General features: G+C 38.5%; 1 protein-coding gene across 1 annotated transcript in view; it reads left to right on the top strand.

The window, feature by feature from the left end:
• The window catches only part of PIEZO2 (piezo type mechanosensitive ion channel component 2), a 188,222-nt gene that overhangs the window by 12,990 nt on the left and 158,847 nt on the right, over positions 1 to 16,385 (top strand). Inside the window, exons 2-3 of the mRNA XM_008063492.1 lie at positions 2,432 to 2,642; positions 4,215 to 4,428. Of these exons, the coding sequence (XP_008061683.1) occupies positions 2,432 to 2,642; positions 4,215 to 4,428 (425 nt within the window). The remainder of the gene's footprint in view (positions 1 to 2,431; positions 2,643 to 4,214; positions 4,429 to 16,385) is intronic.

Genomic DNA, 16,385 nt, shown 5'->3' with positions numbered 1-16,385 from the left:
CTAGTTTACACTCCCACCAACAGTGTAGAAGTGTTCCCTTTTCTCCACACCCTCTCCAGCAGCTGTTATTTTTTGAATTGTTGGTAATTGCCATTCTGACTGGAGTTAGGTGGTATCTCAGTGTGGTTTTGACTTGCATCTCCCTGATAATTAGTGAAGTTGAGCATTTCTTCATATGTCTGTTGGCTACTCGGATGTCTTCCTTTGTGAAGTGTTTGTTCTTGTCTTTTGCCCATTTTATAATGGTATTGTTTGTTTTTTTCTTTTCAGCACGTTTGAGTTCCTTGTAGATCAAAGATGTTAAGCCTTTGTCTGACCTGGTGCTGGCAAATACTTTTTCCCAGTCTGTAGGCTGTCTTCCTGCTCTTGGAGCAGTGAGTCTAGTCAAATCTTCTGATGAGATTCACTTTTAGAGGCAAGAGGGGGTTGAAAGGGTATAGTTTTCTAAGGTGAGATAGTGAGGAATGTTTGTTGATGGGGGTGATCTGGGAGAAAGGGGCACATCATGACAGAAGAGAGAGAGAGAGAGAGAGGAATGGCGGGGCAGTTCTCTGCCTGGTGTCCTGAGCTGATGGGATCTGGTCACCATGGCTGGAGCTCAAGAGGAAGACAAAGTGCATGCATTACAGGCTGCAGTTGGGGTGTCTCATGTACTGGCTGGAGGTACAGTGCCTCTCCCAGGACAGAAGCAAGGCCATCCGCTGAGGATGAGCAGGGTAAAGAGATGGGAATCATCCTCCAAGGGGGTGGGAGTGGGCCTGGGAATACTTGCCCTCTTTTAGCACACACCATGGACTTAGACCAACCCTTCTCTCTGCCTGGAATGCTCTTTGCTAGGCCTTCGCATGATGGGTAACTTCATAACATTCAGGACTTAGCTTAAATGTCACCTCCTCAGAGAGACTCTCCCTGACCTCCAAATCTAAAATAGCCACCCAGTCAGTCACAATCATTTCACCTTATTTGACTTATCCGAATAACATTCATTACTATGAGATTTTTAGCTGGTTAATTTTTTAAAAATTTATTTACATGTTTATTGCTGTATCTCTTACTAGAGATTCTAGACATATGAGGTCCCAGATGGATAAAGAAACCTTCATGAGTTAGCATAAGATGCTTCTTTTTTTAAAGGAAGAAAACCATAAATATGTCATGATGGAATAAAGAAGGACCCCAGTTGAATCAGCCCAAGATTAAATTTGTGTGTGTGTGTGTAGTTGGGTGGAGAGTTGGTGGGTGCATCTTATATCCTTGGGTTCATTAGTAGCCAACTCTAGTCACTAATGTCATGTTCTGTGCTATCCTTGGCACATGTCTAGTCATGTTCTGTGCTATCCTTGGCACACAGAAGGTATCAGAGTCCACAAGGCCACTTAGCCTTTGACTTGAACTTGACACTAGCCTTCCCGTGCTTGCCTTCCTTCCTTGGTCATAGAAAGAAATCAGACATCATCCATGATTATTATGTAATCTGAACCAAATGTGTCAAAAAAGAACCATTAAAATAGGGAAAATGGAGAGGCCAAGCTCTACTCTTTAAGTCTTAAGTAGATGTCTGAGCTGGGTCTAAACACCCTTCTTCTGGCTCTGCCACCAGCTGCAGTCTGCTCCCTAGGGCTGAAGATGTGACGTCTGTCAACCTAGAGAAAGTGCAAAGTTCTCAGACCCCTTTTGTCTTAAGTTGAAGACTTATAGTTATGGTTTCTTTTAAAAAAATCCTAACCCTTCTAGAGAAAGATTCTAATTAGCCAAAACAAGCTAATGAAAATGTTTTTCTTCCCTATGTATTATTTAAAAGCAAAACAAGCAGGCAAACCCACCTTAGCATTCCCAGTTTGAAATGATATGTGAAAATATGTGAATGTTCTGGTACATGTGTTTCTTCTCCAAATCTCTAATGATAGTACTGAGGTGCTGAGGATTGAACCAGTCTATCATTCTCTAAAAAGACAAGCTAGGAAGCTACTGTATATTTATCCAAGAAGCCTAAGACCACTCATTCTCCCACAGTCAGGAAATACTGAAATAGCGAACAAAGATTAAACTTCAGAAAGAAAAGGAACTTTCTATACTCTGTAAATTTGAAGAGCCAAACCCAGATTGATCTAAATTAAGATTTTTAATATATGTTTCAGTCAGTTCCTTCTTTGCTTATAAAAGAAAACAAAAAACAAAAACGAGCCCATGTACATGCCATTAGGGGCCCTATGATTAGTGATGTTTCTTGCTTATTTCTTCAGAAAAGATCAAAGTTACTTGGGACAATACAGGGACTATCATAGACCTGGGGGGAATGAACTGGTTATCTGCACTTTTTTCCTGTTTTACAAAATTCACCGTATTGACCAACCCATAAATTGGGAACCATATAATCTGCGGGTAGATAGGCAGTTTGGACTGCAGTGTTTTCTGTTTCTCATTTATTTAGGCTGGAAGAGAAAAAATGGACTCAGAGGAGGCACTGATCTATGAAGAGGATTTAGATGGAGGAGATGGTGTGGAAGGCGAGTTGGAAGAAAGCACCAAGTTAAAACTGTTCCGCAGGCTTGCCTCTGTTGCGTCCAAGCTTAAGGAGTTCATTGGCAACATGATAACCACTGCTGGGAAAGTTGTTGTGACTATTTTACTGGGCTCCTCAGGTGAGAGTCTCCAATACTAGGCTGCCTATGGCAAAAGATGCAAGTAGAGTTTTGGCAAATAATGAAAGAAATAGAGAAAACAAAAAAGGAAACAACCTATACCATGACACCAAAACTATATATAGTGTGTGTAAAACTGGCCGCACACAAAAAAGTCATTTTTCCTGTTCAGTTCTAGTTTTGATGCTTTTACATGGTTTCTGTTAACCTCTATAAAATAATTCTTTTCCATATCTGCTAAGTGTCCTCATTTTCTATGTTTAGATTAGAATAACAACTATTTATCTTCCTTAGAACCTTGGAATGGCGATCTGCTACAATTAACAATTTGAGTGTACCCATGGTAAGCCATGGGGTGCGTTCTGGAAGTCTGTCTGCTTACATGAGTCAGTAGTAATCTTAATTTAAATCTCCAGGATAGACTATTTTTCTTCCTAACTCAGATTGTAATCTTCCAGCACAGACACTCACTTCCTCTAAATTTTGGCCATGAACTACTTATTCCATAATAATGTTATCTTGATCTTTTTCCTCCTTCCATTCCACTGCTCGCCACTGCTCTGGAGCTGTGACGGGTAGATTAAAGCAACTCAAACTGCAAAGACGAAACAACTATTTTTTTTAATAGAGGAGAAAAAATGAAAATAGAATTTATCAAGAAGTAAAATCCAATATTTTATCAAGGACTCATTTCAAAATGCTCGATAAAATTGTTTAAAAATATCTATAAAGAGTTACCTCAGCCAGGCTCAGTGGCTCAGCCTGTCATCCCAGCACTTTGGGAGGCTGAAGTGAAAGGATTGCCTGAGCCTGCGGGTTCAAGACCAGTCTGGGCAACTTGGTGAGACCTTGTCTCTGCAATAAGTAAAAATTATCCAGGCGTGGTACCACATGCCTGTAGTTCTGGCTACTTGGAAGGCTGAGATGGTAGGATCTCTGGAGCCCAGCAGGTTGACGCTGCGGTGGTTGTGAGCATGCCACTGCACTCCAGTCTGGGTGACAGAGTGAGACTCCAGCTCAAAGAACAAACAAACAAAAAACAAGAGTTATCTCATTTTGGTGATAGTGAAAACAAAACTTTGTCCGGTAGTTTGTGTAAAACTTTGTGACAAAGTTTTAGTGAGAATTTAACTGCCACTAGATGTACTATTATTATGAATCTTAGTGAACTTAAAAAAAGTAAATAATTATAAATAAAATAGTGTAAAGGAAAGTTGGAATGAACTTACAGATACATGTATTCCTGAAAATTTGGGGAGAAAGTAGAAAGATGAAAGCAGACAAGTAAATATGCAAATATTACTGATATAAAAAGTAGATGTTTACTCTGCTCTAATGCCATGGGTAGATTTTCTTCATCATCTGGTAATTCCCTGTATTTACAGAATTATCACTTCATGTATGACTCTTTTCATAAATACAGCATTAATTATGGTTACATAAATCAAATGCGATTACTATTTTTAAAAACACATGAAAGAAATTCACGATTCTTAATAGTTGCATTTCCTGAGTGGTAAGTGAATTTCCAGTTCTAGTCCACTTTTCATGATTGCATTTCTTCTTCCTTAGGTATGATGTTGCCATCTTTGACGTCATCTGTGTATTTCTTTGTGTTTTTGGGTCTGTGCACCTGGTGGTCCTGGTGCCGGACATTCGACCCATTGCTGTTCAGCTGTCTCTGTGTTCTGCTGGCTATTTTCACTGCTGGACACTTGATTGGACTTTATTTATACCAGTTCCAGTTTTTTCAAGAAGCAGTTCCACCCAATGACTACTATGCAAGGTAAGAGAAATATTTAAGAAGTTGTTCCCCCCATCCCTTTGGGAATTTGCAGGGATTCTTCTTGATGGCAGGTGATTGACTGTTGAGCAAAGATGTGGTGGGGAGAGAAGGCAGTCTAGTGCTTGAATTGTGTAGGATGACACAGTCTACAAGGAAGAAGAGGGTCTCCTCAGATGGAAATGCTGCCGGGATACAGAAGGAGGAGCTGCTTGTGTGGAGCAAGTAGCAAAGAGATCCCGGAAGAACATTTTACCCCAAAGAATAACAAAGATGGGCCACAGCACTCAGCTAGACAGAGCACTCATAGGTCCAGTATATGGCAACAAATTGCGCACCAAAAATATTAACTAAGTGTGAAAATTTAAAAATAAAAATACATGAGTCAATGGTGAGAAAGAGAAAGAGAGAAATACCTAATAACTTGCTTCAACTGAAGATAACTCTTACACTAACCCTTTACTGTGAAAATGGAAACGAAATGTAAAGAATCCAGCATTTACTACAACTTTTTAGAAGGATGCCAGGCCATTCTCAGTGAATGAGGGGAAATGCCCCTTTATAAGATAATACCAGCTAGTAAAAGGGAAAGGAATCATAGAATTAGAAAACTGCTATTCCTCAACCCTTAAGGAAATGTTTGGTTATGGCCACAACTTGAAAGGGTATTATGATGTTTCACACAGTGATGAAGTATAACCTCCCTGATCGTTTGCTAATTGAAAAGGAAAAGGCATACAATTTACAAGGTGGTGGACATCTTAACCAATGGATTGAAATTAGCATTACCAAAAATGGGATCGCTTGACAGTTTACACTTCTCATTGATAAGCAATGAGTGATATATACAGCATTGTGTTAAGGCCTTTGACTTCATCTCCAATTTATAGAAAATATAAAGGATAGGAAATAATTTAAATGGCTCCACAAGAAAAACAATCAGAAAAATTCAGAATGTGAATGCTACAAGGCAAATAATCTGGTCTCAACAAATCAGCATCATAACAAAAAAGTTTACATAGGGAGAGTAGAGACTGGAACTATTTAGAGGAGAACTAAAGATACCCACCAACATGGGTAAAGATCCTGGTTCAAATCTCTACCACATATTTTAGGGTTAAATGGAGTAAATGTCTTGTTCATTGGATATTAACTGATAGCATAGAATTATTGCCAATTTCATGTGTGCCCCCTGAATAAAAAAAATATTGCTAATTTCTTAAGTATATGATGATATTGTGGCTAGACAGAAATATGTCACTATTTTAGGAGTTACATGGTGAATTATTTAGGGATGAAGTGCCATGATGTTTGCAACTTTAAAAAGGTTTAGCAACAAATTCATTAGGTAGGTAGGCAGGTGGGTAGATAGATACATACATACATACATAAGGATAAATACACACAAACTCAGAGATAAGAGAAATAACATTATCTGAACTAGGTGATCAGCATAGGATTATCCATTGTCCTAGTTGAACCTTTTTTTTTTGAGGCAGTAGTAGTCTAAGGAAAAGTCTTAATGGAGAGTTACAGGAAAAAAGAGGGCACACAGAAAAAAAGAGGGCAAACAGAAATGGTAGGCGAGGATGGGAGTGTGAGGTGAAGATGACTCCAGAACATCTCTTCTGTGGCACTTCATGTCTTCTTGTTGAGAATGTGAATAATATTGCTGTGCCAGCAATGTAGGTCTGCATCCTCCTTTCAAGATATCCCCATGTGGCTTTCATGCGATAGTAAGTATGAAGATAGAATGTGTGGGAGGACCCAGTGGCCATGCTTTGATTCATGCATTCTTGTGTAAAATTTGGCCATAATAACAGCTTGTGGTTGTGACTAGGCAGCACACACACACACGCTGGTCATTCAAATCCTAGGACCACTTAAATTCAGTTAAAGTAAAAGTTGGTGCAAACACATACACCCACCCGACCTCATTCTAATCCCTATTGACTCAACTGATTGTATTAACCTGGAAATTCAAGTGTAATGCTGTCTAATAAGAGAAATGTATAGACACATTAAAACCGGGGAGCCTCTTTAATGGTGCATATCCACATAATATTTACTTTATGCAGCAGTGAATAAATGCTAAATTTCAGTACAGACATTAGTTCTAGACTAAATGAATTTCTTAGCGTCTTTGTATATATATACATACATATTTAGAGATGGGGTACATGTGAGGATTTGCTACTTCTTTTAAACATTTAATTTTTAGTTTATTGAACACATAGAGAAAAAATGTTTCGTACTGTTGAAAGGGCTGACTTTTAGGGGTTGACTTAATTGGAAATGTAAATATTCTTTAGGGCAGTAGCCTTTTTTTTCTCTCTGTTAGTTTAAGGATCTTTTCTGCCATCTAGAGGCTGGCATCAGGAAATACAAAGAATATTTATCACTGAAAACATGTGTAGCTCAGGCAAGCATTCTCTAAAGGATCAGTTAGTAAATATTTTAGACTTTGTAGGCCATACGGACCCTGTCTCAATTCTTTCAAGAAGTCATCATAATGCAAAAGTATCCAAAAGAAAATGTTAAAAAAAAAACAAAACATGAGTATGGCTATGATCCAGTAAAACTATGTTTATGGACACTGAAATTTGAATTTTATATTCTTTTTACATTTCATCAACTATTATTTCTCTTTTGATTTCTTCCAATCATTTATTTTTTAAAAAATGTTAATCAGCCGGGCGTGGTAGCGCATGCCTGTAATTCCGGCTACTTGGAAGGCTGAGGCGGAAGGATCGCCAGAGTCCAGCAGGTCGAGGCTGCGGTGGCCGGGAGCGGCCACTGCACTCCAGTCTGGGCGACAGAGTGAGACTCCAACTCAAAAAACAAAAAAAAAATGTTTATGTCAGAAAAAAATTAATTCATTCACTAAAAGGGTATTTTTTTTTAGCCAAAGATTATTGGGCATTTTCTAGTCTTATTTTCATTAGCAATAGTTTAAAAGCAACAGTTGCACAATGAAATCTGTTTGGGACAGAGTTTTCAAATGCTAGATAGTCTTCTAATCATTTAAAAAGGAAAAATCATTATTAGCTCATAAGCTGTACCAATATTGGTATAATATGGTTGCCACCCTGTGATATAAATAATAGCAGTTCTATTAGTGTAATAACTAGTCTCTGTTTTTCATTTGAATTGTCACAAATTTAAACTTATAATTATAATTTATTACAGACTTTTGTAGATAATCCCTTTAGCAGTTTTAAGGAATCCCTTGGCGGGGCTTGGTGGCTCAGCCTGTAATCCCAGCACTTTGGGAGGCCGAGGCGAGTGGATTGCCTGAGTCTGCGGGTTTGAGACCAGCCTGGGCAACTTGGCGATACCTCGTCTCTACAATAAAATAAAAAACAGCCAGGCATGGTAGCATGCGTCTGTAGTTCTGGCTACTTGGAAGGCTGAGGTGGGAGGATCGCTGGAGCCCAGAAAGTTGACACTGGGGTGACCGTGAGCTTAAGTGCCACTGCATCCCAGCCTGGGCGAAGGAGTGAGACTCCAACTCAAAAAAAAAAAAAAAAAAATCCCTTTAACAGTTTGAAAGAATATTGAATGTTTAAGCTAAAAAATGAAATGCATATATTTTCTTGTAGTTTTAAAAATTAATTTGGTGATAATAGGACATTGCATTTTATTCTCTTAAAGCTTGTACATTAACATCTTTAAAACAATAACTTTTTCCTAAGGTATAGTTTCAATGCACTGTTATTAACCTCAAACTTGAGTTGGAAGACAACACACTGGAGACTATTTAAAAAAAAGAAAAGAGCAAAGAGAGAAAAATTATCTTGCATAGTGTTTGTCACAAATTTCATAACCACGGAGACTCCAGCCCTTATATTCAGCTTCCGGATAAAGCTGCCCTTAAAACAGTCCAAGCAATTTTTATCTTCTCATAAGCTTTCAAATGGGCTCTCTGGTGAGAATTAACCTTATTTTTAGAAACACTGAATTGATTTTTTTTTTTGCCATTAGTATAATAAATGTTTGTTTGTGATTACTTGGAAAAATAAAGAATAAAGAAAAATACTTTTAAGGACATAATCCTAACTCCCAGAAATAAATACTATTGCTTTTTGTGGGCCTATATTTTTTTCATTATCTTTCCTATGCATATAAAACATAGGCTTTTTTAAAGCAAATTTTGAATCATATTGCACATACTGCTTTACAACTTGCTTTACTTACTTAAGCTATGTATTTTCCTATGTTTAAAAAAATGTTCTTCTAAAATGTTATTTCCATAGGCTGCAAAGTGATTATGTAGCTGTGTTAGAACTTAGTCAATCCCTGAGTTTTGGCTGTGTAGGTTTTTCTCATTTTTGTTCTCATGACTAATGCTGTGATGAACCCCCATATGGCTTCCAAATCTAGGTAAAAATCATAAGCATGTTACAACCCAAATTCTCCCAGGTATGTAAGAGTCGCTACTGAGCTGTGTGGTGCTGGCTTCTCTGAAGAATCCAGAGCTATCCAGGTCCTAGGCCAACATTATGTTAATTTTCTGGCTTGTGATGCCCTCACCATGCATATGTTGTAAACTGAAATCCCAGGCCTATGTGTGGCACAGACCAGGGGGTTCATTTTTCTCTAGGGTGATCTTTTCTTTTATTCAGTGCCCCCAAGAGATCATCATCTGCTTCCTTCCAGCTTTATCCAGTGGTAAAATTTTTATCCATGAGAGAGATAGAATTAATTATTCCCTTATATCTGTGCCCACAGGAGTGGTATGATCATATTTTCTAAAATGAAATTCAGGACTCCTTATTTGACAATAATGAGTGTACTTATGGACACTGTGTCTGAAATCAAGACTTATCTTTTTCCCAAATCTGAAATGATGTAGTCTATTCTAACCATAAAAAAATTAGTGAGCACACTTCAGAAGTTGATCCAGCAAAATAACACCTCAAAACGAATCCCCATAACTAAATTTAAGACCAATACTACACCATTCAAAATAGTCTGTTTGATACAACAGAGCCTTATGATTGTTATTTTGGCAAGTTTCCCTAAGAAAAATTGTGAACTAAACAAAATGTGCCTTAGCTAATGCAAAGTGTAGTCCATTTTGGAGGTTTTGCATTTTCATTGGGGATTTCTGTAGATAGCAAATGCCTTAAAATTTGAAAGACATGAGGCAAGAATGGAAGAATTGAAGTTGTGGGCTGATGTTCAGATTTCCCCATTTCTAGGTGTGCATGTCTTTACCTGTAGGGATGGCCAGGTATATGAACCTGGGAGTGTTGAACAGCTTCTGTCCCATGGGCTTCCTGCATGAAAAGTGCAGATATCCCCTGAGTAGAGGATAGGAACTAAGGCAGAAGGACCCAGGTTGTGCTTTACTCTCATGAATATGTGACTCCAGAGAGGCTTTAAAACACACTTGAATGTGATGAGCTGATTTTTCTTCACTCCTTTTTAAAAAGCCAATTTTAATGGTTTGACAGCACACCTTTGACTGTTTCCTTGTGAAGAGGATATCTGAAGTAATTCTGAGGTGGATTCATCCAAAAACAGTCCTTAACAAAAAGTGGGTTTTCCATTTTTTTATCTTGAGTTATCTGCATAATTCAGGTAAAAATTCTAAAGTTCTGAAGTAGGTACAAGATGGTGGGAAGGCAGGAGGCTGAAATAAATGTCTATTGTTTTCTTAATACCAGTGTAGACACTGAACACATACGTTTATTTTTCAATCCTGTTAATGAGCATTTTACATATATCAAGTACTGAAATGAGTATGGGACTTTGCATAATGAGTTCAGTTGTCTCTTCTAATCTTTGACTGGTTTTCATTTCAACCCTGAACTTTCTCTAGATTATTCACAAGAGTCCCTGGAGGGGTTGGATGTATTGGCTCAAGTCTATTTGTTGTTTTGCTGCCTTTTTCACCTTAAATTGTGAGGTTTGAAAATGAAAGGGTGGGATGGAATGGGAACTAGTCTCTGTGAAAATAGCATTCTCTCTTAAATAAATATACACTTATTTGTCCTGTTACCCTTTCTTATCTCCTATTTCAATAAATCATGATGATTGGAAAATAAATATGTTTAGTGAAGGACAAGCTCATGTTTATTTCAGTGTTAAAACAATGTAAAAAAAAAAAAAGAAAAGAATGGAAGAAACAGCAAAGCCTAAAACTCCAGAATTGCAAGTTTATTCTATCACAAAGAGAATGTTAAAAAAAAAAAACATTTAAAATAATCATAAATATCAATGATATGGAAGGAGAAACAAAAGCCTCAATGTTGATGTCTTTCTCTTCTGATTTAAAGAAACCAGTGGGTCCTTTAGAAAATGAAACTTGCCCTCAGCTCTTTTGGGTCTGCCACAGTCGTGCTTTGCAAGCTGTTATACAATCCAGGTTATTTAGCCGAGTACACTTTTGCAGCCTAGCAGGCTTACTGGGGTGTGCCTGTCTTGCATTAGGGTGATTGGAGGTTTAATAAACAGAAACACTAAATCGTTTCTAATGGAGACCAGTTGGCAAAAACATCCCTGAAAGCAGTTCAGTGTGTGGGGAAAAATAAATGTGAAGCATGTCACGTTCGTGCTAAGGAACGTGAATTAACCCAACCAAGCGAACACTTTCTTTCACCTTTTTGTTAAAAGATGACACTGGCAGCCATCAAACTCTAGCACTGTTTAATTTGTAAAGTTGTAGGTGATAGAATGATCAACTGCTTTTGGTTTTGTTTGGAAAAGATTCTTAGTGAGGAAGTGGCTTATTCTACAGGTCTCATTCAGAAGGCATCCATGCTCAACTGAAAGGTAGAAACAGGAGGCAAAAGAGATATCAATTGACTTTCCACAGCTAAATGGAAAATCAATAGGACTTGAATACTTGAATCCTGAGTCTATTTGGACCTTGGGATCACTTGAGGTTCTATGGGGGTGTGGTGTGGAGGTGTCCTACTTAGCAACAACACTTACGTTGTGAAATAATGCAGCCGCAGCTTCTGATCAAGCTGACACATAGGATGTCCACCCAGCCCAGCAAACTTAGACTTCCCTATTGCACCTGACAGAATTTCAGCCTGGATTAAATGTCGTGAACCAGATGCCTCTCCTTTTGCCCACTGAGAACCTCTCCCAGCAAGGGTCTCCCTTTCTGTTTTAATGGAGAAGATGTCATGTTCTTTGTGAGCATGTAGACTGTCCCTCAGTTGACCACATTCTGCAATTCACTCTGAGGGTCCATAGCTAGGAGAGCCACTCAGCTGCAGATACCTGACTGTAGGTCAGGGGCACTTTTCCCAGCTGCTCTCATTCCAGTCACCCAGTATCAAATGGGTTCCACTCTCTTAATAATATGATGTTAAGAAGATTATATGAGTGCTCAAGACCTCGTTTTCTGGGAGTCCCATCTCCCATCACACCTGTAGTTCCCCAAGCACTTAAAACTTTCCTACCCCTTGTATTGTCTCAATACCATAATTATATTACTGGTATGAAAAGTCAGTCCTATTCTCTGGAATGTCCTTTCCCTGCTTACTAGTCTCACTGGCTCCTACTCTTCCCTTAAAACCTAGCTTGGGAAACTCCTTCTGGAAGCTTCCATGTTCCTTCTGTGAGGAATACGAATTATCTTCTAGGCAACTACCCTATGCAAACTTGCTTCCTAACACCTGCTGCACTGGACCATAATAATCTGTCTGTCCCACTAGGTCCTGGATCTTGAGGGCTGTCGTGGGCTGCTCTTGGTTCTGGTACTTTCAAGACTTAACACTACTGATCACACATTGTGGTATTTTATCTCCTTGTATATCAAAATCATGCATTTCCTGAACTCCAAGTTCCAGATATGGCCACTGGCTATAGAGTGAGACTCCGGCTCAAAAAAAAAATGTATGTATATATATACACATACACACTGTTTTCCTGAAAGGTCACTGTCAGTGTTTGCACACACACTGTACTCTCACTGCCGTGCCGTGATCTGTGTCCAATTATTGAATGTCAAGAAAGGCTTAGAAATTAAACGAGGCTTATGGTATAAGTAGCCACGTTCCTTATGTGCAGTGTTGGCAAATGCTGAGTTTTTGCTTATCAAAAATGATGGGTTTAAATTTATTTATGTAGGAAACTCAAAAATAACTTTGTCCCTGATGGATGAAACAAACATGGCTAAAGTACTGAGTAACTTTCGCTTTTGAAGACATAGAGATTTCAGTTCCTTTTCTGTGTTTTCCTCAGAGATCGGTTTGCTTTTATTGTTGACAGACTTTGGGTAATGTTTCTTGATTTTGAGGGGGCCTGGTCTTGAAAAGGAGGCTAATATACCTGCTTCAGAGGGTATATTAGTCAGACAACCTACATGAGGGGCTCCCCATGCCTGATAATTAGGAATCAATCCTGAAATGGCAGTGCCATTTTCCTTCTGTAGTTTTGTATGGAAAGCATACATGGCGTAATTTTTTTAAATTAAGTAAGCTGCTGTATGTGAGGGTTAAGTTATAATGTTTCTCTGTATCTACTTCTTTACAATTTATGTGGCACCTTGTAGTTTAGTACAATTCAGTTCAACAAAATAACGCTTCTCTCATCTTCTCTTAAAAGTGTCAATACTGGGTTCCATGGCTCAGCCTATAATCCCGCACCTTTGGAAGGCTGAGGTGAGTGGATTGCCTGAGCCCGTGGGTTCAAGACCCGCCTGGGCAACTTGGCGAGACTTCATCTCTACAATAAATCAAAAAATTAGCCGGGCGTGGTAGCGCGTGCCTGTAGTTCCAGCTACTTGGAAGGCTGAGGCAGAAGGATCGCCGGAGCCCAGCAGGTCGAGGCTGCGGTGGCCGGGAGCGGCCACTGCACTCCAGTCTGGGCGACAGAGTGAGACTTCAACTCAAAAAAAGAAGTCTCAATACCATTATTATATTACTGGTATGAAAAGTCAGTCCTATTCTCTGGAAAAATTTGGTGCTATTTAATTCTATTTACTCATATTTTTCCTATAAAACAAACATATTCCTTGAACAAGATTAAGTTGCACATGTATCTGTATGTGTGTATATATATATGTGTATGTATACATATATCATGGGAATAATAATAATAATAGTAACAACAATAATAATAATACCTTCCCCAGAGGTTTTTTTATGAATAGTAAATATAAAGCAGTGCCTGTCACATATTAAGAACTGTAAGAAGACGTTTGTTAAATACATTTGCTAAATGCCTTTTTCTAATAGTTAATTAGGCATTCGGCATTTGGTTAGAACTTTAATAACAGCATGTAAGTATAGTCTGTCACACATCTTATTATTAAACTTTGAGTAAAAACATGAATTTTGATTTTAGGCAATATAATTTTAGGTGGCTGTGACCTGAGGTAGAAATTGCTATCATTATTTGGTCTAGTTACTTTGTATGAGGCACTTTGCTTAGTACCTTGCATTTCTTATTTAACTCTCAATTTAACCCTATGAGGTAGGTACTGGCTTTTTAAATGTCCATTTCTTAAAAGAACAAAAGAGAGACTTACAGAGGTTAAATAACATCAACACATTTATTCAGTGATAGAACCAGGATTTGAACCTAATGCTGCCTGACTCCTAAGCTTGTGCCCTTAGGAGCTATACTGAGCATAATCACTTTCATAAAATAGTAAGCCATATAGTAATATGTTTCCAGTGCCTTCCTAGAATGTTTGTGAACATCCCCTTCCTACTACCTGGTTCCGAAATAATTTTGTGGTACATCGTACTTTGCACTTTCTCACATAGAGGTCCAGGGGCGCAGCAATCTGAGCTCATATGGGAGACATCTGTAGCCATAACATCAGGAGGCAGGCAGTCCATTGGTCTGGAGCTAGTGAGTGTGGACTAAGTTTGTCTTTTAGGATACATAGCATTTGAATCCTGTAGGGCGTACTGTTGGATTCTCCTGGCAACCTGAGGTCAGGAACTACATCTCATTTATCTTTGTGTTCCATCAGTGTTTGGTACCATGTCTAGCATGCCCCAGGCGCAAGTGAAAAAAAAAAAGACTCTTCTTAATTTAGTGTTTCAAAATATGAAGGGAATAAAGATTAGACATAGTTCCGTTATATTTTTTCTAAATTTTCTCCAGATGATAGTTACATATGGAGATATCACAAACTATGATTGGACAGTATATTTGGGTTCTTTCAACTTCAAAAATTAATAGCAAATTAATGATAGTAGAATTTCTTGTGGTAGAAAGAGCAACTGTTTCTTCAAGTTAAGAAAACAGTGTATGAAAATGAAGACCAGGCACGGTGGCTGAAGTCTGTAATCCCAGCACTTTGGGAGGCCAAGGCAAGAGGATTGCCTGAGCTTAGGGGATCGAGACCAGGCTGGGCAACTTGGCAAGACCTAGTCTCTACAGTAAATGAAAAAATTAGCCAGGCGGGGTGGCGCACACCTGTAGTTCCAGCAACTTGGAAGGCTGAGGCAAAAGTATCATCTGAGTCCAGCAGGTCGAGGCTGAGTGTGCCACTGCACTCCAGCCTGGGTGACAGAGTGAGACACCAACTCAAAAAAATAAAAATAAAATAAAATAAAGGGCAACCCCCTCAGGTCCCCTCCCACTGTGGGAGCTTTTCTGTCTTCTCAATAAATCCTGCATTCCAAAAAAAAAGTAGAAGAAAATGAGATCTAAAGAAACTTTTTGAGAAAGAGCATTTTAGAACAAAACAATCCTTTAGCCATCAAGCTTCTTATTGCAAAGTGTGATCATCTTGTTTGTTAGAGTTAATATCCTCATCCATTTTCTGGGTTTTAATTGATTGCAGCAACACCCCATTAATTTTTCAGTTTGATTGTAGATAAGCCAGTTTGGCTGCCTCGTGAAGTATCTTGAGAATAAACATACTGAGACATATTGCTTCATAACTGCTTGAATTGTTGAAGTTCAGAATGTTGCTTATGCAGTAACTTCTGCTATTGTTGCTGCTTTTTAGTTCCAAGTAGCTAAGACTCAGGGATGAGAGTTTAGCTTTGAAAATGAGAACTGAGGTACTTTGATTTTTCCCTTCTGAGTTTCTCTAAAGAAGCTTTCTGCTAAGAAATCTTGACAAATGTTTTCACAAACTTGCCAGTTACTCATTATTCATATAATCAGTGTATTGTTTTCTTTTTTATTTTACCTTTTTTTAAAGTTTTTTTTCAAGCAGAGTTTATTTAGAAAGCAAATCAGAGAGGAAGAGAGAGACAGGAGATTCACCTCGCCAAGGTAAGGGAGGGGGCCAAAGCCTTTTTTTATTTAAAAATGTGGAGTACAGTTCAGGCGAGGTATAAAAATGGTCATACTGCAGGTACCCTTGTTGATGAGGTGTGTCCCCACCCCTGGCAAGTTGCCACTACTGCCAATCTCTTTCTTATAGTACTATGATAATTGTTCAAGGTACACTTATGAGTGAGAACTTGGTACTCAGTTCTTTGTTTCTGTGATACATCACTGAGTATTATAGACTCTAAGGCCATCCAAGTTGCTGTGAAGTTCATAATTTTGTCCCTCTTTATGGCTGTGTAATATTCCATTGTGTATATGTACTACATTTTTTTTAATCCAGTCTTCTTTCCATGGGCAACATGGTTGGTTCCATGTTTTTGCTATTGCGAATAATGCTGCAATAAACATGTGTTCAGGTATCTTTTCCATAGTGTGATTTGATTTCCTCCAAGTAGATTCCCAGAAGTGGGATTGCGGGGTCATATGGGAGGTCAATACTGAGAGCTTTTAGAAATCGCCACACTGCTTTCCACAGAGGTTGCACTAGTTTACACTCCCACCAACAGTGTAGAAGTGTTCCCTTTACCCCACATCCTCTCCAACATCTGTTGTTTTTTGAATTATTGGTGATGGCCATCCTGACTGGAGTTAGGAGGTATCTCAGTGTGGTTTTAGTTTGCATTTCTTTGATGACTAGTGAGGCTGAGTATTTTTTCATGTTATCTGTTGGCTGCTCCTATGTCTTCTTTTGAGAA

Source organism: Carlito syrichta, unplaced genomic scaffold, assembly GCF_000164805.1.
Source record: "Carlito syrichta isolate Samal-C Ts95f unplaced genomic scaffold, Tarsius_syrichta-2.0.1 Scaffold306873, whole genome shotgun sequence".
In the NCBI taxonomy this organism is placed as follows: Eukaryota; Metazoa; Chordata; class Mammalia; order Primates; family Tarsiidae; genus Carlito; species Carlito syrichta.
The sequence above is the reverse complement of the archived record's forward strand: the minus strand, read 5'-3'. Positions and strand labels throughout refer to the sequence as shown.